Source organism: Tyto alba, unplaced genomic scaffold (genome assembly GCF_018691265.1).
Source record: "Tyto alba isolate M040663 unplaced genomic scaffold, T.alba_DEE_v4.0 Super-Scaffold_18, whole genome shotgun sequence".
Classification (NCBI taxonomy): Eukaryota; Metazoa; Chordata; class Aves; order Strigiformes; family Tytonidae; genus Tyto; species Tyto alba.
In genome coordinates, this window is record NW_024881280.1 from 8,747,991 (window position 1) to 8,775,243 (window position 27,253).

The following is a 27,253-nucleotide window of genomic DNA, read 5'->3' on the forward strand; positions in this document are numbered from 1 at the left end:
GATTCCTCCTTGATAACTAGGCTTGAATTTAAACACCAGGACAAAAGACACATTCCTCCTACAGGACACGAAAAATTTCAACATGACTGAGGAACATATGCTGTACAGTGAGCGCACAGACTTGTTGACAACTCTCCTGAAACATCAAGTTTCAAATGAGGTAGCTACTAACACGGCAGCTTCGGAAATTACAACTATTAGGGCCCCATATCTTTTTCCAACAAAGAAACTCTGCCACTGTGGAAGAACTTACAGAGAAGCTGTGCCTTAAAATACTCCATTGTATACTCCTGGCACATGTGAGTAGATACAGTTTCTGGAGAAAAACAGGTATTTAGATACCAGCATATAGATAGGAAGGTGGAATGTATCTCCACAGTGTCCAAGCATCTCTGGTAAGGAGAAGACATCAAAAACAAGAAAGTAGAAGTAAATTAAACCAACAGTCCAACTCAGATTCACATCCAAAAAAAAAAAAACCTACTCCTCAGGAAGAATAAAGACAACTCCCATCCTACTACAAAGAAACATTCAAAGGCATGGCATGGTGGCAGGCTGAAAGGCAGCTGAGACAAGAATACTTGAAAATCTTATGTAAAAAAAATAGACAGAAGTCACTCAACAAATATGAGATGTTCAAATCCCACAAAGAGGGTAGCTGTATGGCACCAATTACAAACATTAAATTGCTATTCTTCTTATTTCAGCTTAAGGTAAAACAGTTCTAAGGACATAAAGGATACATCCTTCCAGATATCAAGGAAGTTTAATCACCCAGATAAAGTCATTGGTTGAAATACATCTGAAAAACTCAGTTTTGAGCCATGCTTCCTCAAAGAGAAGTCTCACAATGACGAGATTACTTTCTACTGCCGTTCAGCACCAGTCCAAGATGGACTTGGTAAGTCACTTTCCCACTGTCAGGTATCTTGATGTAATAAACTATGCAAAATAGTACTACACTGACTTTTTTGCTTAGTTTTTATTGTAATAATTAAAAATGTATCAAGACAAGAAAGACTGTGAAAAGCACATTAGCAAAACTTATATTTATTAAAAGAGAAACACATTAAAAATATATCAAGATTCATGCCCGTTTACAAGCCTTAACATTTCAGGAAATACGAGTTTCCTGTCTCCAGTTTTCAAATACAGAATCAGTACATTCAGCTCAATGTAAAAACCACAAAAGTAAACAGTGTTTGTTTGCTGCCCTTTTGTATTAGTTATTTGACAACTGCATAATTCAGTTTCCTGAGCTTTCTGCAAAGTGAGGTGAATTCCATCCCACAGCATAGCAGCATCCGACATTTTACTCATTCACATTCATAAGGTGTCCCTACCTTGAAGACTGATGTTTCTTATATAGACACACCCAGAAATTCCTTGAACAAAGGTCTGGCTGAATTGCAAGTCCAAGTGTAAAGAAAAAATATCAGATTCAGACTCTTCAAATGAGCTTTCCTTACTCTTACACATGAAGAGAAAGATGACTTACAGCATTTTTAAAGTTTCATCAGCTTGCGATGAACAAACTGTAGGAAGAAGCAACACAATCCCACAATGTGTCTTTAATTGTCAAAAGTGAAAAAGGGAACTATTATTTCCTTAGAAACAAAAGGGTACCAAAGTAAGGTACTCAATGCCAAACTTCCGGAAGGCTAAAAGCCATTATGATCCTTGAGAAGGGTGAGACAGAAATATCACAGAGATCTTCAAAACCATGAATGGCAAAAATAGTAAGCAGATAATAACTGTTCAACCTTGAAAGTACACTAGCATCAGGCAGTAGGAAATTGAAAGCAAAAGGACACATTTCCTCTCTCAGTGCATAGTTACAAACTGTGGATTTCCCTGATATATGATGTAAATTGTAAAAGTTCATGGAGGGAGGTTCAAAAAGCAAGAGAGATAAAGGTATAGAAGAAATCAGTGTTTCCTCAAACACCTTTGACAAAAAGGGATGTTTCACTCAGTGGAGTTTGGAATACTGTTCCCCAGATGCTTGAACTGTATGAACAGACCTCCCTAGTCATCTGGCATCAGCCACTGTAAGATGAGATACTACACTTCCTCACATGACAAAGCAACATCCATGTTGTACTTATTGTACATCCCTTGAGTTTTCCTAAAAAAAACTGGAATGCATTTTCAGTGTCACATGTGCTACTCCCTTCCCAAGACAACAGTTTCCAGCTATTAGTTGTCAGTAGTCTGTCCTGAACCCCATGGCTTTTGTACACTGCAGTCTGTCTGTATCCTCAGCTATAGAGGCTGCTCAGGAAGTGGATGTATTCATGACTTTCTTCAACTTTCTCCTTTGCAGAGCCAAGTTTAGGGTTTTGAAGAGAGCGTCCTTGCTGTTGAGAACATTGTAGCGATTCACTTCCACTAACCTGCTGAATTCGTACGGCTCAAAGGTGAAGTTTAGTGTACGGTAAGGAGAATCTTTTGACTCAATGACAAAATCACCAAAGGATTTCTCTTCTTCTGACTCACGTTTAACTCCTGCAGCAAGGAAAGAAAAAAACAAAACAAACCACAAAAAAAACCCAGCTGTGGTAGACTCATTTCAGTTGGATTCTGCTAGGACGATATCACAGATAACTCTGTTGAACCTTAACTTTTTCCCCAAAGTTTCTCCTCAGAGATTTCAGCTCCTTCAGGATTCAAAGTGCTTGATAGCTGATGGCAAAGTATTATTACCCTTCCTACTTCCACTATATTCCAAAATACAGGACTAAAACACATTTTCATTATAATAAATCATTAAATGCATCCATGATTATCATGCTCAAAATAGGAAATATAAAGCTCAATTCTTCCTGGAAGTGCTGTTCTACACTAAAATAAAGACACTAATACCTTGAGTTCAACTGACCTTAGGAGGTTAGTAAATACTCTTCAAAATGTGGTAGCTCATGTTTTTAGCACCTTGCCACTTAAATACCAATCTTGAAAGGTGAATGTTGAAGTAATTTGCTGAAAACACTTTTGCTTGTTGCTATTATCGAAATAGTAGTCTTGAGCCATATTCAAGCCCAATACGTTGAAACTGTTCATCACTGATGAGGAAACACGGGCAAGGCCTGGCAGTCATTACAGTATTCATACAGACAGCATTAACGGAGTGCCTTGTATCTCGCTTGCCAGCATCAGTCCTGCACATTCTTTTCTATGTATTCCAAAGGTTTTCTTCAGGATGCTCTTACCTCCCAACATGGCAGAAATAGGACACTGGCTTTTGCCTGTCTTTTCTTAAAGGTATAGCTCTGTTTCATCCCTGTGCTCTTGCTTGATAGACTGAGGTAGGTCTTACAGTCTATATTAATCACATTAAATGAAGCCAGGTTCATTTATCACTTGACCTTACACTACAAGGGCACAGGCCATTTAGCACTGAGTTACATGATCTGACATACAGACTGGTCCCCAACACTTTCCTGCTTAGTGGTTTATTCATATCCAATAAACAAATGAACAGATATTTAATCTGATTTATAGTGCTTTCCTATATATTCAGAGTAACTAGAAGTAACAAAATTATGTATCAGATCAGAAAAAGCTCAAAAAGAAGTAAAAATATTGCCTAAATTTTGATTCTTCCAGCCTTTAGATTTTGTTTTAGCCTCTTCTCACTCTCACTTCCAAAAAATTAGTAGAAGCTGAATCTAAATTAGATGAAAGTAACAATTTAATAATTACAGGGTAAGACTAAGAAGAATGAAATGAGGGACACTGAGTCCACTGAATTTTCCCTGTCAACACACCCAAAGAATTGTAAAAATAGTTATTTGAGTTCCCTTACCTGGAGCTTTGTATTTCTGGAAGGTGTCATTCACCAATGGGAAATGGAGCACAATTGGAGCCTTTGGATTACTATCATCCACAAACATGTAACACTCTTTTGGCTTCTTTTCATCTTCCTCGCTCAGTTTGATTTTTGGAAAAGGAATTTCCCGCTCCTCACAGTATTTCTGAGTCAGCTCTAAAACCTGTTGTCAAAGAACATAAATATTTTGATAGAATACGAGCAACACCTCTAAGATCATCTGATTACAATCCCTGAAGGCAGAGACACTTTCACAAAGAAAAAAAGTGACAGAAATCCACCTTCAAATTGGCAGAAACAATTTCCCTGGCTGGTGATGCAAAAGAAGAATGAAGAACAGAAGTGAGAACTGCTACCAAACGTCAACAGTTTGCAGCTGCAACTCTTTACATTTTGTTACTCTAAATACATTCACCTTGACTTTTCTGCATTTAAAAATAATTACTCATATATACAGGAAATAATTTGTTTGTGTGAAGAAAATCACCAACAGCAACTTTTCCATTAGAAGCATACATCTAAGTAACAAGGATTATATGAGCTAAGCAAATATGCTTAATTTTAGGTAACAATCTATTTAGGCTTTCGAAAAGTTTTGAATCTCATTACAGTTGTTACTTCTCATCTCCTCATGCCATTCAGAGTAAAAAAGCATAGTAAAGTAGTATTTGAAAGAGGTAAGGATTTATTTTAATACATTCTTTCGTTAGTGTTTGTATACCACATCAACTGTTCTGTTGCCATTGTGAATATGATTCTGTGCTTTTATCTTCATGTAATAATGCTCAGCTTCATCTCTTACCTCAAATGGAGCTTCCCAGGAGAAATTGAATGACAAGATAACATCCACATCCCTCTCTGGCTGCAGTACCAAAGGAAAGGGAGAGTTGATAGAAAAGCCACCATCCACTAAATACAAGCTTTCTTCCATGGGGGTCAGTTGGTTGGGAAAAGCATCCAGATGAGTGCCTGGAAGACACTCCGAGTAACACAGCTATAACGACTGATTACACACCCCTCCATACAAGCAACAAACAAAGCTTATGCTGGGGCTAGAAGAAGAAAAAAGGAAGACATTCCAATACGTATGATCATCTGAGACTGGCCTGTTCAGTCTGATGGTGAGGTTGCCTTATATGAAAAAACACACACAGTAGATCAAATTCTCTGCTACGGCGTAAAACGGAGTAAATTACCTGACTTCAGTGGAACAAGGTCAAGCTCACATACGTTCTGTAACATTGACTGTTACAGATTATTAACACACTATTTTATATCCCAGATACATACAGACTCATTTACCTCTCCACGCCACAAATTTCTTGACGTTAACATAATCTTTATGAAGATACAATCCCTGCATGAAGTTGAAGGTTTCTCCACATGTGACCCGGGACTTGAAGAAATCCTGAAAAATTTGTAACAAGGGACCTCCAGGTATAACTAAGCGAGTCTTCAGTCGTGTTGGATCTTGGAAATGGAATCTTCGGGAGTCATCTGCAGAAGCCACAGAAGTATGTAAAACACACAGAAAATGCTTGTCCAGCTCCAACATCTCAATCAGACTTTTTTCTACAAAATAAACCAGTTGTCCTAAGGCTGATTTTGTCCTCTAATAAAAACATACTGTAATGAAATTTAAATGAGCTGCATGTTCTATAGCTGGATAATTTACCTGCCCTGTTTAAAGGGAATAGCATTACTCATAAACCATTGTCCATATTCATTTCAAACTCACACAAAAAAAAAAAACCCTTGTTACCAAGCGATGACCACTTCTGTCTCATAAGACCACAACAGTCATCCACACACAATCACTGGGAAATGCATCCAGATGAGTGCCTGGAAGACACTCCAAGTTACAGAACTATAATGACTGATTACATACCCCTCTGTACAAGCAACAAACAAAGATTATGCTGGGGCTAGAAGAAGAAAAAGGAAAAACATGCCAATACGCATGTCCATCTGAGACTGGCCTGTAAAGTATGATGTTGAGGTTGCCTTATATGACAACACATACAGAGTAGATCAAATTTTTATATTTGATTTTATAATTACAACATAAGTGTGGGGGGAAAAAAATTAGGTCTGCAAAGGCAGAGAAGAAAAAAAAATCTTTCCTCCCACTACTTACTATAAGGCTATAACTATAAACATGAGCAACTCTCAGCCTTTAATACACTTCCTTTTGACTGCTAGGGAAGCATTGTACAAATGGAGAACAATGCATAAACATACAACCAGCTTATCCATGATTACAAAAATAAGGCTGAGGAGGGAACTGAAAACCTATTTTCCACCTCCTGCTTAGAAGTCCAGCTTCTATTCTTCCTATTCTCTTGACTAAGACCGCTGCACTGCAATATGTGTTTATGACAGCTCACAAAACTCATCTGTAATTAGTCAGATACAAAATTTTAAAAAAGGAGAAAGTGTACTGAGAAACTATTACTTTCTTCACTGTGTGTGTGATGGAAGGGAATAACACACAGTCGAAGAGAGATCTATCCGTATCCATCCTTTATGCTAATCTTGAAAACTACATAAAGCACATCTTTGAGTCATATTATCTGTATGATCATTCCAAAACCAGGAATCTTTTGAAAAATCCTACTATTTTAATGTATGTTCTTACCTACAACTTTGATAACGTCTTTGAAAGAATCCAGAAAGCCCAGTCCTATACCAACCACCTTCAGGCAAATATCATCCAAGCTTGCAGCAAAGGCACTGCCCCACATTCCTGCAAGAGAAACGTGGAAGAATTTAATACTCAAAAGGCTTTTCAGAGTGTAACCAAAAGGCCTATAATTCAGCTGCCATTTGTCATGGGAGATGGCTGTCACTTGGCCCCTACTATTCCAACAGATGGTGTTTGAGTTGATACCATTGAGTTAATCATGTGACAAATTCTGATGTAAAATATAATGCAGAAACTTATCCAAGAGAAAAGATCCATCAGCAGGGGAAAGATGGCAAGAGAACAGGAAGAGCTGAAGTAGAAGTTTTTGACAGGCAGCTCATAATGGATTCGTTTTGTGGACTTAGGACATCAGACTAATACTATGAATCTACACCTAAACCTTTGGAGAAACATTTGACATCTTTCCCTTCTTGAAATTCTTTAGAAAGGAACTAAAAGGCATGAGTTTAAGTTGATGAGCCCCAAAAGCAGTATATATCCTTTACATCTCCCCGTTTTATTCATTATTGTAAGATCATACCTTGTAGGTAACAAATCCTAGGCTCTGGATGTTTCTGGATGAGCCGTCCCATGAAGAACTCACTGTCAAAGTCCTCTGTTCGGACAAAAGCTCCATATTTGCGAAATCCAACTTCATAGGGAGTGAACTCACACCATTCTGAGAACAAGCCAACAGAATATTTGCTCATCTCAGTAAACATTGGTGAAAATACTAATTTTCATTTCTATTCACACAAAGGAGACAAAAGAGTTTTCCTCCACTTTTCACCATCACTATGGATTTTCTTGCCATTCTTCTGAGTAAGCCTCCATCTTACACATGATTAATAAAAACTCTTGTACAGGCTTTCACTAACTAAATGCAACCTCCTTTTTTCCTCACTTTAGGAGAAAAAAAGTAAAATCCCATCTTGTTCCATCTTGATTTTGCTACCGCAGAAATAACCTGCCTATTTTACTTCCACTTTAAACCATTCTGATGGCTCCCTTCTCCATTACAAATGAAAGCTACTTCACTTTTCTCAGCCTTTCTTCACACTACTTACCATCACTCAGAAACTATTACAGTACTGACTTGAAAACTCAATTGACTCAATGTCTCAAGACTTCATTGTCTGCTTATCAATGCGTTCCCTCATGCTTGAAAGGTTTCCACAAACATGTACAAATCAAATTCATTGTCAAACACACACTCCTTCAGAACAAAATAAACAAACAAAAAAGTCCCATAGTGATATACAGATGGACACAAGCATTTGTGTTCCTGTGTCACTGTATCTATCCTCACTTGTTGCATCATATTGAAAGTTTCAAGTGATCTGGAACAGGCCTTCATTTTTCACTGTATTTGTACAACCAACAAGAATCCATGCTGCTAAATACCACAACTTTAATGATGCATGCTACAAGGTTTCCATTCCATCACTATATATGAATCCTACATAAATTGATTATCTGAGACTATAAAAGAAAGTAGGTCACCTAATTAGCAAGAACTTCAACTCTCCAACTCAGACACAGACTCGTGTATTATAAGAATCTTCCCTCTCAGCTCCTGAAAATTTCAGGCCCTTTCTAGCAAAACATGTGGAGTAGAAAGCAGAGTTGAATCTCATTTCTCTGTTCTAGCTATGATGAAGACATTTGCGATGAGGATGATAACACTTGGCCAATCAGTATCCTATTGCCTCTTACACTACCAACTGCTGCTTGAGCCATGTTTCCTGTTGTCAGCTACTCACTACCAAAGGAACTGGACAGGTGAAAGGAATTTATGGATTTTAGCAACCAAAAAAAAAAAAAAAATTTGCCATGTTCATACCTGCAAAGTCATCACTGCTAATATTGGGTCTCACATTGACAGCTGCATAGATAGGGTAGGGATTTTGGGCCCATTTCACTGCTGCTTGCTGATCAGACAGCTTAGATGCATCTTCCTGGTCACAAGCAAGGAAGGAGAAGCGCACTTTGGTCAGGGAAGTTCTGTACCCATACCTGGGTAATCTGAAACTGTTGCTTAGCATTTCTGACTAACAATACTACGAATTCAAAGTTCCTCTTCCTCCCTCTGTCCATGCATATGGTTAGATTTTGCCAGAATATTTCTGCAGTTGCATATTTTGAATGTCTGGTGTTATTAGCAAACTAGTTACCTCTCTGATTTCTGCCTTCAATTAGCTTAACAAATATTGTGCAAAACCAACATTATTTTCTCAGGCTTAACCTGCCCAATACAAAAGCTATTAATTTAGTAACGATCATTCCAAATAAACACTACATTTTTCTGTAGCACTGATCTATATGACTTCAAAATTCTTTATTAAAGAGGAGTGCTAGAAAACCCAGGGCAGAAAGAGATGAGAACTCCATATACTTATTCCACAACACCATCTATTCCAAAGATAGAGAGTAGAGTACTATTCCAAAGTAGCTCGCAAAGGTAAAGAGTAATTGGCTTTTGACACACAACACATGGGTGGACAGAGCTCCCGCCTGGAAGACAAACAGGAGTGTATATCCAAACATGAACTCTTTTACCTTCTGTTGTAGGAAATATTCCACAATAAGGCCCCACAAATCTGTAAAGGAAGCTTTCCGTCCACTAATCTCCATCGCATTCAGCTCCTGGAAATAGTATTTCAGTCGTTCTGGGGAAAATGCCCCTGCTTTGCTGCTGGATACAGTATCCTGAGCTCTTCTGATTGCATCTTGAAGGTCTTTCTGCGACCAGTCAGGGTCTTGATACAGTGTCGATAAACACCTGAAAAATGCTTACATTAATGTCATCACTAATAATGACCCTTGTGTAAACAATAATATTAGCTAATTATAATTAGCATTGCAGCACTGAACTAAAAGCTTGAGAAGCCTACCTAAAAAAACACTGTGAAAAAAGACAATAATAATGGATCTCTGAACTCTAAAATGTGCTGACAACCCTGATGCCTACAGGACAATTTCATCCTTATTGCTCACCTACCTTTCAAGGATGTTCCAAGCATCATATGCTATCACACATGAACCAGTTCATAAATATGAGTTAACTCCAGGCCATAACAACCCTGAGAGACCAGATAACAGCAAAGGTGCTACTGCATACAGCAAGAGGCCATAGCCTTCATCAGAACACAGGTCTGACTAAATGGGAAACTAGTTTGGACTGCTGGCTAGCCACATGAACAGATGCCTACATTTGTTTGAAAGCCTATCTCTGAATCAAAAGGGCAGGCCAGATCACAGGCTTAGTGGAAGAATACTAGGGACACAGGAGTTAATTTAACACACAAAGCTCTGGAAAGGAGGACTATACTGTGACACTGCACAACTCCTCAGTGAAATAATTTCACAAAAACAATATGTACTTATGAGGGATGATTTCACCACAAACACCAAGAACTGAGCTACTGAAACATTCCAGCCATGCCTAACATGTCAGCACATTGCTCCAGTCTACCAAAGGGTGAGCTGGTGCTATTCCTCTATTCAGCCACATACACCACTTGGGCAAGTGGTGACAGTGGTCTGTGTGGACATGGTGACTCGCACCACCTCTATCTTCTTGGCAAGAGGAAGGAAATAGGGAAAGTTTTTGAAGTAAGGGCTCTGAGGGAACACCCAGCAGTTTTATTCATGTAATACGTTCTAATATTCAACTTCCAGGCTTGCAAAAGCATATTCATAAATTTAGCCAGTAGCTCTATGGGTTAGAAGTAATAACGAATCTCTTGGACTCTTTAGTATTCCCACCAGAACTCAGAGGTGAGAACTTATAAAATATTTGACTTTGTTGTCTGTCTACAGATGGCACAAGTGCAGTTTCAGTCTTATTTTGCATCAACACTACCATATTCACCTACAAGTTTCTGGCATCGACACAGCATGTAACTTACCAAGTAGAGCCAGAAATCCCGCACAGATACATTGCAGCATCCAAAAGGCCCAGCTGCTGAAGCCCAGCAAGACTGCCATAGAATGATGTCAGTGCTCTCATCCCACCTCCAGACCCCAGCACAGCTACAACTGGAACCTGCAGACAGCAAACTCAGGAGTCACAATTACAGACTTTTGAATCACCAATAAACTACAGAACTAATCCCATTTAAGTCTCGTTCTTATAAAAATAAAAGAGAAAAATGTCTATTTCTATTTACATTTCAAATAATTGCAGCTTTGATTTCAACCAGAACTCTGTTGTAATTGAAATATATTGTTTACTATAAAAACATAGCACTGTCATCTTAGGGACAGTCACTTATTGAAATTGTTATGTATATTATCACACATTTACTTGTATGACATACAATATACACATAAGAACAAAAAAAAGCAACCATTCTTATAACAATACCCAAAGATCAGAGAGCAAGGTATCAGGCTACCTAAATATCAGTGTCCTCAAATCAGCAATTAGAAAGCTGTTCCTGTGGTCTGAGCTTCAATTTAACCACTCTGAAACAGACTTTCCCACAATTCAGAGCTCAAAGACCAAGATACAAGAGTTCAACAAAAGTAAGTACAAAGATTCTAAAATTTCAGTGTTTTGTGCTCCAACACACACACACACCCTCCCCTCAAAATTTTAGGAACATAACATTTGGACTCCAGAACTGGAATGTCACAGGGGTCTATCTCACGCCATGGTGACTGCAAATCATGCTTTCTGTTGGTTACCGGCAAAGAATCCTATAATACCTAATTATCACCAAGCACAAAGGATTTTACAAATCTCACAACAGCACTGTGCTCAATACCTCATCTTTTGTAGGGGATTCTTTTAAGTGAAGAGTCTTCCTCAGTGCCTCAGAAACTCTCTTCTTCCTTTTGTCTAAAAATTCTCTCTCCTCTTTACAGAGGTCAAAACCCAGACGTATATCAAGATCCCAAGTGCTGAAACAGAAATTAAAACCAAAAAAACCTAAATTTTGGACTATTTGTGATTACCAGGGGAAAAGAACGTCTATGAACACACAATCTAGGTGCTGATCTGAATCACTGGATCAAACTCTTAAATTAAGTCATAGTCTATACACCAGCTATTTTTTAACAACAGCTTTTGGAATTAAAACTGAAACCTCTCCGTGTCATATTACTCCCTTAATGTCTAAACACAAAGTTTCTGTCAAACAGTATTCAGATTAAGCTTCAGGAATTTCACAAAAGGAAAAAAAAAAAGGTTCTCTGTAGGTGAAGAAGATTTTATGAGGAGCAACTGAAATCACCGTATTGACATGAATGGAGAAATGAGAGGAAGAGTTACTTTAAAACAAAAGTTTCTGAACCTAAGAGGCAGAAGGGGACAACTAAATACCACTGAACTTGCTACGGGTTTGTAAAAAGGGAGCAGGATCTTCAGTTAATGACTATGTACCAAATGATCCTATGAATTTACTAGCCAACTGTTTGGTTTTGTGTGTTATTCTCTCCTTATTGCTCCCTTCTTGCACCCTTCCTCTACTTCATAGTTCAAGCTCTTCACTCCCCGAGATGTCCTTTCCTATTTGTCAGTACAGCACTGCACATTTTCTGGGAACTATGAATACCTAACAAAGCTACTTAATATTTTTCCATCAGCTATTTTACTCTTAAGTATTAGGAACACAAAATTTGTTCAGATTTCAGCATGATTAACACCAATCCAGAGTATCTGCCAAGTGAAGAGTCACAGCCTTCAGAAGAAAAATAACCGAGGATACTTTTCTTTAATCTACACCAGGAGATCAATGGAGACAACAGTCCTCCCCAGAACCATGAGGAGAGTCACTCACAGATCCTTCGCTATGAGAATAAAGGCCTTTGTTGATTTTTAGAGGTCTTTGAGAGTCCCACTCACCACTCTTCAGCTTTCAAACTCATATCCAAACTTTGTCCCTGTGAAAAGAGAGAACACATCTTGCAATTGATAGCAACCACACAGGTGGAACTACTAACTAGAGGTTACGACATCCACTGGGTCACTAAATACTAACCAGAACAGCACTCCCACCCACAAAACTACATCTCTGGAACACTTTCCCTTGCAGCTATTTCAGATATTTCCAGTAGTCTCCACTGAAAGTAAAAACATGTACTCAGCTATCTGGGGGAAAAAAAAAAAAATGTTTCTACAAGCTTCTTGCTTTTCTCCTCCTCCAAGATCTTCCTTTCACACTCTAACAGACTTTTTGCTTTGGAAAGTGATGAACTTTATACTTATTTTGCAAAACCCAACCATGAAAACATTTTTAGAACTGCACTGAGTAACCTCAGTACTTCATTCTAGATATCCAAGAAAACAGCACTCCTAAGAATCATGTGCAGCTTAACTTTCCAAATGTCTATAGACAATGGAGGAAAAAGTTATCCCAAGTGTGTTAAAACAACTGAAAAATGCTGACATTACCTCTCCCAGAGAAATGATTCTATCAACTTTTTGTCCAATAGGAAGGGAATTAACTGGTACAGTCCCTAATCCCAGAACTGTAGTATGCTTTTCAATATCAGGGTTCATATCGTCCTAATAAAAAAAAAAATGTTATTTGAGCTCTCCAGAAAAAGTTAAAGATATGACTGTCATATATGAAAACAGCAAACAATCCTTTAGATCATTATAAATAAATCTTTCCCACAAGTCTAAGGCTTTTCAAGATCATCCTGCTCTCTACTTGACAGATCTTTGCTGGGATTATTTCTGTTACTCAAATAGCTGCCTTTTTTAATCTGGGTTTTTTTTTTTTTTTTTTGTTTGTTTGTTTTTTTTTCCAGGGTGGGGTGGTAGGTTTTTTTTTGTTTGTTTGGTTGTTTTTTTTGTTGTTTTGTTTTTTTTTTTTTTTTTTTTAATATAGCTGTCTGCCAGAAGTAAAAAATCTTCATCTCCAAATATAAAACTTTTCCCTAAAACAGCTTGTATTCTGCCTTCAAAGCAGGATTTGGAAAAGATACCAACAAGGCAACAATGTTACACATACAGAAAAAACACCACAAAATAGGAAATAAGATAATGATCTTACAGACAAATGGGTGCATGTAATTAAAAAAACTTCATCACCTTTAAAGCAGAGCAAATTAAGGTTTGACAGGAAATCTTTGAGTTTTCTCCCAAATTGTATTAGGAAGTGGCAAGGTCTCTTAAACAGAGCTATGTACATATTCTTATAAAAAAGGTATATAAAAAAACTCCTCATATCACAGGGCCACACTCAAACCTACACAGCCTACCAGGTGGGTTGGAGGCTTTATACCCACTGCAGGTCTCAACCCTGGGGAAGAGACAGCACCTTAAAGAAACAACAGGTTGTCACCCTTCTGTCACAAGAAAGGAAGACAGACAAGGAACTACCCATAGATTTCACAGGTTTCTTCTAACCAAACCAGGTGTCCTGAGTCAAATGTCCCTCTACACCCACTGTCCTCCTCCTCCTCCTAACAGGGGCAAATAACATGTATTTAGGTACAGGGCAAGCAACATTACTCTGTCCCTGGCACTCTTCTGCCTCTGTTAAGAGAGGAAAGGTCAGACTGGATAGCTTTGTGCTCTATGCCAGCTCTTGAAGCATAACGTTCTGCTAGCTGCCAGGGATGGTTTGGTTGAGGTTCACCACCTGGGCCAATCTTCATGGCTTGACTTTTACCATGTTTTTGCTTGCCCAGCTCTGAGTTTTTGACTATCTATGGCCAGGTCTCTCTCTTTAGCAGATGTTTGCTGCCCAACCAACCCCATTGCAAAGCTATTCCTCCATATTCTTTCCTGTGTTCTCTTCCCCGTAGCTGCCTCAAGAGTAGTCAAGATCACTATCTGCATTCATGCTGCTCAACTGCTTGTGGGGATAAATAACATTACAGAATAGTAATTGCTCTCATTTTTGGTGTCGGGCCAGGCTGGCAGCAGTCATCACAATGAATATTCAGTCACTCCTATGGGATACACACACACTTCATGGAGTACCTGGAGAAACTGTGAAGTGACAGACAAAGCTAAATAAACCTTTGCAAGTGGAAAGTGCTCTACAAGTTTCCAATAGAAAAGTCTTGCTATAGAGATTTCTCAACAGCTGAAAGTGCAGATGTCTTCATGTAGCAAGCATGTGCAGATACAGATTGTTTTAATTCCCAAGTTTAAAAATATTTTGAAGTGTTGGGGAGGATATAACTTTTAAGACAAGTTCCCCTCCTTATCCAGTGTCAAAGAATCAAGGCAAAGTCTGACATTTTTATTTAATTTCTAAAACAGAAAACAGTAACGTCTAAAAAGCAATCACAGAGAAAAACTTATCCTTCTGCCCATAAATTGCAAATATATAAACCAGAAAAACAGTACGTCCACTTAAGACAGGCTTCTAGCCTAGAAAATTCTGATCTGAGCAGTTACAACATCGTAAAGTTTGATCAAAAAGGTGTATCTGGAAGTGAGTAGTAACCTTCATAACAGATGGTCCCTAGCACCACATACATACAGTACCCCATAAGAAACTTGCTTCCAATGCGAGTTTTTGACATTCACAGATACCTGAATAATTTATTCAAAAGCAGGCTGTAAACTTTGTAGCAGTCAGCACAGATGTTTACCTGTAGGACAGGTATGGTTTGTTCCAGCTCCACTCGCAGCTCTGGACGCATTTCTTTATTCACATGAAAGATAAATGAAGTTCCATAATCCTTCTCACTGTCTGGTCTCCAAGGAATACCTAACTGCTTCTGATATGCCCCTGGAACGGACACCTTGACCTCATAGCTCCCTGTGCATTAGAATAAGAAGTTTAGATCACAGGACCCATTTAAATAAATGTTGAAAATCAGATACTTGTTAAGTGTAGCTGAGATCATGAAAACACAAGCAAAAACTCAAAACTCTCACGTGGTACCCAGTAGAAGTTACCTGATATTATTTAGAACTAAAAATACAAGCAAAATTAACTTAAAATTAACTTTTTAAATTAAAAAATTAACTTAAATAAATTTTGTAGTCAATAAATAAATATGAGCTGTATATACAGAGAATCAAGTCTCCCCTCTCTCCCAAGGAATAAACATGATGAACAGTAGATCTGACAAACTGTGCAGGCAGCCCTACCTTGCCATTTCACTTTTGTTTTTTCCTCTTTGTTGACAGTGCCTTGCAGAGACAAGCAAGGATGAACCTATGAAAAGAAGAAAGCAGGTCTGGTTATGAGATTTTAGTTCACTTGTTTGTTGAAGCTTAATCCATCTACTATATTAGGTGGAGGTTTATGGCTGCAAGCCGTGAAAAAAACATTAAGGATTATTTTAATCTTTCAAATAAAAAACAAGTTTTGTTCAGCAGGACAAGATTATTTGCTGATTTCAAAATCAAAACCACCCTTCCTATTCCCGTTATTGGGCTTTTTTTTTCAACCAGTACTTCATAGTTGCAAGTTCTCAACACCTGGGGAGTTTTTGCTGTTTTATCTTTTTTTTAATGCATGTGTACCTATCCAGAACCTGTTCAGATTCAAGCAAGCATTTCATAAATTCTGCCATGTCTTTCTGTCCTGGATTGTCCATGTCCTCATGAAATTTAGTAATGAAATGTCCTCATGAAATTCAGCTTTCCGCCTAGGACAGCCAATGAGACACTTAATTGGCCATAATTGCTCTAAAATATAAGAAACTACTCCACTGTTTGAATGTAAGACTGATTTGCTAAGGGAAATAGGAACACAAAGACTTTTTCCTGTGAAACAGTTTGCAGAACTGTGCCGTTAAATGCCACCAATTTTTCCTGAAAAAAAAGTTAAAACTCTACATTTCAACAATGATTAACTCCTTCCCATTCTTTTCTCCTTATTACAAAACCATCACTCTGGTCCCCTTCCTTCGGGGGAGGGGAGAAAAGAGGTGGCAACACCTGTATTTTGAACGAACGATGTACTGATTTTCTTAGAATGATTGCCCCAAGAGAACAGACAAATCCCTCAAGATGAAAACACTTGAGTTCGAGAGCAGGAGACATCACCTACTTACTAATGGCAGTGATCAAAGCTTAGAAATAATCAGTGTTAAGATAAGAAGGGAGACTATACCTGGCCAGCATCTAGGCTAGAAAACTCAGTACAATATGCAAGACTCACTAGCCTCCTAAAGACATTTTTTGTTTACATCTTTTAAAACAGCCCCGTGGAAAAAACTAAAAAAAAACAAATAAAAACACCCTTTCTGTGAGTCAGTATGAAGTTTTAAAAATTGAGAAAGCTTTTTAAACCTGCTAATTAAAAGAGAGGCTGATGCTGGAGAAAATAGGAGCTATTTGGAAGCAGGAGTGGAATTCTCAACAACTCTTGTCCTCTTGCTACTAAAAACCTACCTTCAGGAATAAATCCCAACACGTATGTAATTGACTTCCATGTACTCACCACAAGGACTCCATTGGTCAATACCACTGTAGGGGGATCTGAGCTGTGAAAGGAAGAGATTTAATACAAATGAGTTTTGTTTTAATTTGCTTCATCCTACTTCACAAACTAACTGCCTGGGTAAGTGGTGGGGGAGAAATGTCCTCATTGTGAGAGATCTATGCAAACTAGACTCACACCAAGTATATTTCCCTTCAGAGAACAACAGGGGAAAAAACACTGAAGAAAAAATTTGTTTGCAATTATAAGTATGTGCTATAAGGTCTCCCCATCCCAGTTATTTTGATAACCTAGTATATCTAAGCTCAGCTTTTCTCTATCAGATAAATAAAGTATTAATTTGCTTATACTGCAAGGTTAACCGTGAAAGCTTTCCGCTCTTAAGTAACTCATCCACAAAATGTTAATTTCCCTTGCAGTGCTGCCATCTCCATGAAGTCCAGCAAAATTTTATTTCTTTTTTGGTACCCCAAAAATTTTGGTGATTGGAGCTTTAATGATATTCGTGATCAGCCACTGGTGAATCAACTCAAATACCCCAGAGAACTGTAAAGCATTAGTCTTTTTATGAGCAAGACTGTCCCTGCACAGAGAAAACAACTAAGGTAACGTATCTGCAGAGCACAAGTTCATTCAGCTCTTCAGGTAGGACTCACCATTTCTCCAAGTAAAACTCTACATCCAGCTCTTCATTAGCCTTTGAAAATAAAAGTTGGACACAGGTGACCCTTGATCTTGAATATAATAGACAAGTTTCTCCAAGAGGTTAAGCTTTCTTCCTGTTACAAACTACAGTAACTATTTTTGTTACTTTTACAAAAGCTCCAGTTAGATCTTGGAAGGTCTAAATTTATGCCTTTTGTTGTTGTTGTTCTTTAAACATTGCCCTCCTCCCAGACGTATCCATATGACCAGATACATCTATGTTTGAGGACACAAATGTACAGCAGTGAGAGTTGGCTCTCAGATACATTACTCTGCTAATGAGAAAAAAAATCTCTATGGCTCAAGTACCACTGCAGCATCATCTCTGCAAACAGCTTCTAAATGAGGCTTTGTGCCTCCTCCCATTTATTATTTCAGCAGACTGCACTTTTAGCTCATTGCTGTCTTTGTCTTGTACAGACTTTGATCCAGCCATCTTTTTCCCTACCATAGCGTACAGTAAATGCTTGATACCAGACCTAAAACAGCTTTTAAAATAATCAAGTAGAAGCAAATTTGAGTAATTCTCTTCACTGAAACTGTTTCCAGTTCCATAACTACTGATCAAGATGACTTCAGCATTCAAAAAGGATGAAGTTAGGGGGAACAAGGAAGTTACTATGCCTCTTTCCATGATCACAAATAATTTAGTGTGCCTATGACACTGACCAACACCTCCCTGCTAACTGCATACCAGTTAGTCTGCTTCTGACTGCACCAACACCGAAGCCCGATTTCTCAAAAAAAACATAATTAGCTCACCTTTAATCCACACCTATTGTAGCAATGCCTTTGAAGGAGTTACAAAAAAAGATCAGACTGGTGATGTGGCTTTAGCTATGCTACATAAAACAAGCTGTCTTGTTGTTAGATCATAAATAGGTGCACAGGGACTGAGAGCAGCTGATATGCACCAATGTCACCCACATGAAGCAGAGGTTATATGTAACTGAACATAACTCTGGGAAAGCAAGCTTTTCTTAGGCTTTTGACTTATTAAATACAGAGGTAATCATTGCAGCAATAGATTTTTTCACTGCAAACTGATGATGATCAACTAAATAAGACAGTCTGCAGTTCCCACAACGATTGCTGACTGCAGATGCCTTTCATTTTAAGCCCAGTTTAAACCCCTCCTATCTCCTGAAAAATCAATTCCCTTTAAAGGTGTTTTAACATCTTCTGAAAGAAAGCAGTCATCCCAAGTTTCATTTAGCTGGGCATCCCAAAGACTGTGGAACACACAAAATCAAAAATTCACTAGGGATTTTAGAAACATCTGAGATGACAGTAAAACCATACATGCTCTTATCACCTGCTGACGCGTTTTCACCTTTGGGCTTCTACAACACAGGTAAATCAACTAGCATGTACTGTCAGATTTCTGGAATGATGAGCTGCAGCTATTCACAGTTGACCTGTAAAGAAGCCAGGGACTAACCTCTGGGTTTAACCTGAAAGTGCGCAGCAGGGGCTGACCCAGCTTCATGCCCCCTACATCAAAGACGATAGACGTGAGCTCATCACTGACGAGGACATCCTCATCATAGAGTGTCAATTCCAGAATGTTCTAAAACCAAACAGAAACAAACAGTCTCAGATGATGAGACAGAAACACTTCCACAAACCTGAGTAATTGTATACAATAGACACTTCATGCATTGATCAATACCCTTCTCCTTTTCCAATCCTGAAGAGAATTCACTATTTCCAGCAGGACTTAACAGCATAGTTAAGCAAAAAGCTCCTAGCTGACAGTGTTGTTGATTTTCTGAATTTCCCAACTAGAGAGAGGCCCCAGCTGAATGCATGTGGCAGTACGCCCCACCAGCTCCAAGCACAAATTTGTCTGAGGAAGCAATAGCAATTTCCACTCTTTCAGCGTGATTCAGTCCAGGATGTTATAGGGATCTACTGCTTCTTGCTCGGCGCTGTATCAGAGCAGGTAAGTCCAACAGAAACTCATTGAAATAGACACAATGAGTACATATGGCACCCAAAAAACAGCCCTGCAGCAACTAGTTTTCAAGGAGACAAGACTGAACTTAGAATTGTGCTGGCATAGCCTTGCAGCAGCAACTAGACTAAGGACTACTGGGGAAGAGAAAGCTCACACACTCTAAATCTTAGTTTGCAGTTGTCTTATCATTTAAGTCAATTACCATTCCACCTTTGTCTCCAACCATTATGGAAAGGTATTCCAGTGAGGGGGATGGTTTCTTCTTAATACGCACCTTATTCCAATGCCTAGGATGTTACTCAAAGCCACAGTGCCATACTAAAACTAATATTTTAAAGTACTTTCCTTCCCTCTACCAGTAGTGTCTACTTTCAGAATGAATAGTGACACTTTAAAGACTTTGCTCAATACTCTATTAGGTCCTGCTCAGACAGCAGACAGATATACTGTCTCCAATAATTTGAATTTTGTTTTTCTTGCTCAGAGGAACTGGCAGCAAAAATTGACTGAATAAACTAAGTGGCAAAGTGACTTGAAATTTAGCTCTTATTATCCTCGCTCAGCCACTTGGCTGTGTAAGGCAAGTAGAACTACAAGAAGGCAAACAGCTACTCTGTGAAAGTAGAAGCAATCCTCAAGTAGAAACTCACTTTATCAAGGAATTTCCCTGACCTCTACCACGTAATGCCATAAATTCCCTTTCCTGAGTCACATCACATGAACATTTATGGAAAATTCTAGCTGCAATTTAATTGAGAGTGCAGTGACAAACTGCTGTGGTTATCACTGGACATGCCTTGTGCAGCCTTTTGTACCACTGAAGATGACTGACACCTTGCAAGCAACACTGGTTTTGAGGGTGATAAAAATCCCTTGGTTTTGAATGAGGCATCAAAACTAAGCCAGTACAGAAAAGCAGGTCACCCAACCAGCTCCACAAAGCGCACTCCTTACCTTGACAGCACTATGGATTCGATACTGGAAAGTTTCATTCCATTCTGGGTTATCAGAGTTGTCTACAACCTGAGTTCTGGAGACTATGGGAGATGCAGTGGGCAGCTTTAGTTCCACATAGCAGTCTGCCTTGGACACTAGAGCAGAGAGTATAGAAGCAGACATCAAAACAACTTTAAACAAACATATTCTTTCCTATGAGCTCCTCATTTTCTAGGTCTCACTGCATCACAGAAGCATGCAAATTTAAGGCTGGACTTGTAAAGCAAAAGTCTCTAACAAAGCACATGTCTTTAAACAGCAGCAAATTGAACATTAGGTAGCTATATTTATTTTTTCTGGTTCATCCAAACCATTAAGTCCTTCAAAAAGAGACTACTATTCCAAATGAGAAAGATTAAATTTTCAAAAAAAGATTACTGCTGATATCAGGCCCATTGCCTCCTGTCCTGTCACTGAGCACCACTGAAAAAGTCTGGCTTCATCTTCCTAACACCCTCCTTTCAGATACTTGTACACATCAGTAAGATGCCCCTGAGCCTTCTGTTGCAGGCTACGCAGTCCCAGATCTTCCATCCTTTCCTCATACGAGAGATGCTCCAGTCTGTTCACAGTCTTAGTAGCCCTCCACTAGACTCGCTTCAGTAGCTCCAATCTCTCTCCTGGTGGAGAGCCGAGGACTAGACACAGTACTGCAGACGCAGCCTCACCAGTGCTGAGTAGAGGGAAAAGATTGCTTTGCTTATCATGTTGGCAGTGCTCCTCCTCCTAACACAGCCCAGGATACCATTAGCCTTCCTTCCAGCAAGAGCACGCTGCTGGCTTACAGTCAGCTTGCTGTCCACCCAGGCCCGCCAGGTCCTTTTCTGCAAAGCTGTTTTCCAGCCGATCAGCCCCCAGCATATGCTGGTGCACAGAGTTGTACCTCCCCAGACGAAGGACTTCCACTTCTTTTTGTTGAACTGCACGGGGATCCTGTCAGCCTGCTTTTCCAGCCTGTGGTACCAGTTACTCCTCACAGTTTTGTAGTATGACCAAACTTGCTGAGGGTACACACTTTGCCCCATCATCCAGATCATTAGTGAAGACACTGAACAATATGGGACCCAAAACTGACAGGCTACACCTCTAGTTACTGGCTTCCAACTAGACTCTGTACCACTGATCACCATCCTCTGAGCTCTGCCATTCAGCCAGTTTTCAATTCAACTCCCTGTCTGCTCATCCAGCCCACACATCAGCTTCTCAAAGAGAATCTTATGGGAGACAGTGTCAAAAGCCCTACTTAAGTCCAAGTAGACAACATCCACCACTGCTACACTCTCATCTAGTCTGGCCAGGACCTGAGCTTTCTGTTTCCATTCCTTGAAAATAACCAATTCTCTCAGAGTCCCTCCTTCTTCCAGTTAGGGCCCCTTTAGTAACACAAGTTCGGTGTTGGATGCCAGATATAAACTTACAGCAGGCAGACTACCTTACTGTATTAAATCTGAAGGAATTAAATCTTAAACGAGTTTTAAAGATCCAAATGACCCAAACAACCCTGAGAGCTTTACTCAACACAGATATGTAAGAGGAAGGAAATCTATGCCATGCTATCAAAAACAGGAACAGGTTAAAAGCAGTTTATCTTGGAATCAGCCAACCACCTACCTCCTTAACAAACTTCAATGACATAAACAAAACAGCAGGCACAGGAAAGAAAGCACCAATACAACTGAGAAAATAAACACTTGGGAGCTAGAGTTGAGGATTGCTGCTTCCAGGTGCAAGAAGACTGTTCAGTGGGAGCAAGGATGAAATTTGTCATGACTGGAGGGCTGAATCCAGACAAAGGAACATAGAATGGGCCATAGTAGGACACAGGAGCAGGGAAGTAAAACATTCCCAGGACTTACCTGATCTTGTTCTGCAAAGCAGCCAGGTTCATCTGCAGCTTGGTCTCACATCAAGCTTTTAGAGTATCTATAATGCTTTATAAGAGAAGCCTTTGTTCAGACATAAAGGCAATACACTATGTGTTGGTAAGAAGTTCCCATAACAATGCTACCTGTGATGCAGGCATGTACAAAACAAACCATCTGTTTTAATAATACCTTGACTAAATACTTACACAGATCTGTACCCTTGATGTTTCTGGCTCGGAGGACTTTTACTGTTAAGTTGTAGCAAGGGTGTTTCTCCCACTGCAAAGAGAAGAACAAGCTGGGCGTGCAACTCAACAGCGATGCCTGTTCTATAACCATACTAGTATCAGTCCAGAAAAATGGATCAGATCAGCCAGCCCAAAATAAACTATTAATGAATCCGTCTAGGAACATACATCGCACTTTCAGTGTCCTGGAGAAAAATTAAAGGAGTCTAGGAGGAAACTCAATTCCCTTTCAGCATGGCAACGAGTCATGTCTTAGGGTAACTCTCCACAGACTTATTTTTCTAAGTCCCTTATTTAGGGTTTCCCCTAATTATAGATCACTTTTTATTTGCTTCTTCAGCTCATTCCTGCTGAAGTACAAACAGATACTGAAGCTGTTCAAATAATTTTAATCATGACTTGGCTAGTTTAAGACTACTTGTCAAGAGCAATTGCATGCTCAAGTAATAGCAGACATGGCAAGAATCTTGACGGCATGATCTGAAGACATAGAAAACATACACTGTTTACAATGAGGAAAAAACCCACCTCCTTGTAGGAACACATGCTTCACGGCAGTTTGAGCAAAAAACAAACCTTAAATTCCTTTTAATTCTGGACTGTTACTGGTATCAGCACTCTAAATGTGCATGCCACTTTACCAGCATAGATCAAAATGTAATCCTTGCTCTTGAAAGCTTCTGGGAGGCTATTTTTGGAAAGTAATATTAATATCTAAATGCCTGGATGTCAAGAGGAAAAAAAAACCTGGCTGAATCCTAGAAGATCATGAAGGAGAAGTGGGGGGAGGGGAAGACAAGAGAAAACAAGACAAAGCTTGAAGGGCTTGAAGTGCAGAGACTACACAGAAGCCATTGCGTAAGGCTCATGAACAGAATGGGATCCTGCCTTATTTCAATCAATTAGGACACAATCCTAGCCAGCTAATAACTTTTTCTATTCTTAAATCCTGTTTCAAAATGCTTCCCACAAATGGTCATTACTTCATGTTCATCATTTTCTACACTATTGGCTTGAGACCAGAGTTCAATTTCAGATATGCTAGGTATTCACCTACAACTGAATACAACAGGATCTTCACTTACAACAAAATGCTGCAGAACCAAATACGATATAAAAACAGAGGCCCTACATATCACTAACTAGGATCTCAAAGAAACCAATAAGCCCTGAACTGTCAAACTCTCCTTGAACATTCCTTATCTGATAAATGGAATTGTATTATGTTTGTGAAGCAGTCACATACTTGTGGAATTTTCCTTATCACTTTAAGATACTTGCCAACTTTTGCAAAACAGGGTTTCAAGAACACGGTAAAACCAAGGTATATGTAGTATACTGAACATCTTTGTACTGATTATCATCCACCCTGACCAAGTGAAGGGTAAAAATTACACATCACCCAAGGTATCTCACATGCAGTGTCAAATTAAATTTGTGCAAATAAATTGCAATTATACTATTTTACTCTTAAAGGGCTCTTATTTACAACATCAACATGTTGAAGATACTCCTTCCTTCGTTTGTTTCTGGGAAGATGACCTGTCTTCACATTGAATTTTACCATGAGCTCTATGCTTCACAGATGGTAGTTTTTCTTCCCTTTTAAACCTTTCCTAATCACCTCTATTTTGTTCAATCCCTGACACTAGTTTCTCAGGCAAAGCCTGACCTTCTTTCTACTTCAAGTTGGGGAATGGCCTACAGAGCGAAATTAAAGATTGCATATGTTATTCTCACTGACTTCCTAAAGGTGCTGCAACTCTTCAGGTTGTTGAGAAATTAAACTACATAATCACACCTCCACTACTGTCAATGCAATTTTCACTCATATAGCCCGACTATCACCTGGAATTCAGACTTTATCAGCAGAAGAAGCACACAGAACATGCTGAAGATAGCATATCCTTCTTTTACCACACACCACCTGTCAACATATAGTTAACATGTTCAAAAGAAAGGTCTCTAACAACCTTTGATTTGCAGTCAGTCATTACATAGCTGAGGATACATTTTCCACACCCAGATCATAATTTAAGGGCATATAACACAACAGCCATTTCACTGTGCTCCCAAGTCTGTGCTATCAATTATGCCAGAACCTTCCCATGGGCCTTTTCTACTTATCTTTTAGTCAAGGCACAGCAAGGTCATAGCATGTTGTAAGATGAGTTTGCACAGTAATGAAGCATGAGAATATCAGATATGGTCTATCTGAATGCATCAGGGAAAAGGCAAGAAACCGGTATGGGAAGTGAACAAAAAATAATGACAGTTCTGCCTATATCAGTGTACATGACACCATACCAATGTATGCAACAGATGCAAGCAATTGATTTCTAGTTGGCAGTTTAATGATTTTTCAGAATCATCACTTTTCCAGAGCTCAGGAGGGTGCATCTGAAGCAGAAAAAACTTGTAATCCTTAAATGAGGGTACAAGATTGAATTTTCACACACCCAACCCTGCTAACAACTGTCTGTAACTTTCATCTAAACTGCAGGTGCTCACACAACAGCAAATGACTACAAAAGAGGCTATCCCAGCTACAGGACCCAGTAGTCTTTACTCTCGTATAACACCTGCCTTTATACAGTGGGATGTAAGTGCTGGGATCCACTCCACATCTCTCAGTGGATGTGGAGGACCCATCGTAAGCATGGCAGTTTCATTACAAAAATGCTGTCACCAGCAAATAGAAATGTAACTTCTAAGCTATATTTTCTTTTGTGTTCACAGCTACCAGGCAAATCAGGCAGCTGAAATGTCCCTTTTCCCAAGGGATCACTTTCTCCCCATCTAGTTCCTGCTCCCAAGTAAACACTGCTGCCCATAACTGCCTTCCTTGTGGCCAAAGAGCCACAAATTTTCCTTTAAACCCCAAACCAAAATCCTGGCTTTCCTAGGCATCCCTTGCACCTTCCCTCCTCCCCCAAAAGTGTGCACTCACAGTCATGAAAGGAGACTTCAGACCCAGCCCTAAGAATCACAGACTTTGGGAGGACAGGTTTTATAATCTTGGTACCGAGTAGTGCTAGCAGCTCAGCCTCACAACAGCAGTGGCAAACATTGAGCTCACCCCCCAGTTTACTGTTGTTTGTCTTCAGATGTGTGAAACTAGGGCTAAACTTTGATAAATTAAAGACATCTGATCATGTTGAATTCACCTACAAAGCCAAAAGGGTTATCTTCTGCCCCACCCCTTGCTCAATTGCTATTAACTAGTCAATACAAAATCTCTCCCTGCCAGCCAGCACAACTTCCCCTCAGTACTGTCGAATTTTTTCATTTATACTGAGCACCTGAGGGGAAACTTCACACCCAGTAGTTTACAGATCAATGGAAATCACAGCAGGCTAACTAACACTTGTCTCTTCTACTCTGATTTCCTAAGTACTAAACAACAACATAAAAAAAAGTGGATACGGTAATATTTATCACACAGCAAGCAGAGGTGCAGAGAGTCATACAGGCAACAAGCCATCTTGTGACATTTAAGTCACCTCAGTTGCAGATTTGGGGGAGGGGTGAGGGGGTAAGGTGGACAGGACAGGATAATCAGATGACAGATCAGATCACCTAAACAAAGGCTCCCTCACAAATACTTAGTGTAATTCAACTCGAGATTATTGGCCAGACCATTTTATACTATGGAATGATTATACACCAGTTAAGGGACAAAACACATTGAAACCACTTTATCTAATGTGATTGCCCTGCATTATGAACAGGGAATGAAATCATCATTAATCTCTGCCTACTTTACATTATTAAGCCCTGTGGAATGAGGTACAGAGCAGAAAGGAAAGGAATGGTAATCAAGGGTATTTTGCAATAAAAAAACATTAGCACTATTTTGTCTCTACCGATGAGAAGCACGGTATTCTGGACTTTCCCACCCCCAAAAAAAAAAAACAAAAACAAAACAAAACAAAAAAAAACAACCAAAAACCAAACCACAACTACTTGTCATCAGCTTAACTCTGCTCCCCAAAACCTAAGGAAACAGACACCTGCTCTCCATTGCCTCACAGAGGGACTCTGAATTTAATAAAACCCTTCAATCTCCATCAGCATTACTGTTATCGAAAATTTTCCCCTAACGATAAACTTTCTGATTCACTCCTGCAGAAGTGCAGGGCTGGTTTTCCACACGTGCAGTAACAGGAACACACCGGCTAAGTAAGGCTGTCTCAAAGGCAGCGCTACAGGTCTGTCTTACCCGCCAGTGATAAAACCCAGTCTCCTTCCTCTCCTTCCTCTGGAAAAGCACAGCTGCCAGGAAAGGCAGCGCTCTGGGTGGAAACGGGCCCCGCAGCACCTCATGGAACATGGGAGAAACGTCCCGTCGCCTCCGCAGAAAACCCGGCAGGGCGGCGCGGAGCGTGAGGGCAGTCCCCGCAGGCCGGGGCGCGCGCTCCCGCCCCACAGGCCGGGGCGCGCGCTCCCGCGGCGGGAGGCGGAGGTGGGGCCCGCGCTCGCCGAACAGCTCAGTCCCAAACCTCGCTGGCAGGTTTTCCCGAGGCTGGTGAAAGATCCGGGCAGTAAAGCAGCACCCAACAGGGAAGCGCTGGGGCGGAGGAAGCACCGCTCG

At 39.7% G+C, this 27,253-nt stretch overlaps 1 protein-coding gene across 1 annotated transcript; it reads right to left on the reverse strand.

Moving 5' to 3' along the window:
* Positions 1–1,029: 1,029 nt before the first annotated feature.
* PLA2G4F (phospholipase A2 group IVF) lies at positions 1,030–27,042 on the reverse strand. Its single transcript, XM_032990017.2, has 20 exons — positions 26,882–27,042; positions 22,618–22,690; positions 20,505–20,641; positions 19,032–19,160; positions 17,542–17,582; positions 16,886–16,928; positions 15,586–15,652; positions 15,081–15,250; positions 12,919–13,032; positions 12,370–12,407; positions 11,291–11,426; positions 10,430–10,566; positions 9,078–9,300; positions 8,362–8,476; positions 7,060–7,197; positions 6,471–6,578; positions 5,135–5,329; positions 4,635–4,801; positions 3,809–3,995; positions 1,030–2,508 (listed from the first exon to the last, which is right to left on the reverse strand). Exons 1-20 carry the CDS (start codon positions 26,990–26,992, stop codon positions 2,279–2,281), a joined length of 2,559 nt encoding a protein of 852 aa, XP_032845908.2. The 5' UTR covers positions 26,993–27,042; the 3' UTR covers positions 1,030–2,278.
* Positions 27,043–27,253: the final 211 nt, after the last annotated feature.

Excerpts from the sequence above, each read along its gene's own strand:
- PLA2G4F (XM_032990017.2), bottom strand. The coding sequence starts at position 26,992 with ATGTTCCATGAGGTGCTGCGGGGCCCGTTTCCACCCAGAGCGCTGCCT. Across the intron at positions 13,033-15,080 it reads AAACCATACCTGTCCTACAG|GACGATATGAACCCTGATAT; the intron begins GTAAACATCTGT and ends TTTTTTTATTAG. Across the intron at positions 11,427-12,369 it reads AGTTTGAAAGCTGAAGAGTG|CACTTGGGATCTTGATATAC; the intron begins GTGAGTGGGACT and ends TTTCTGTTTCAG.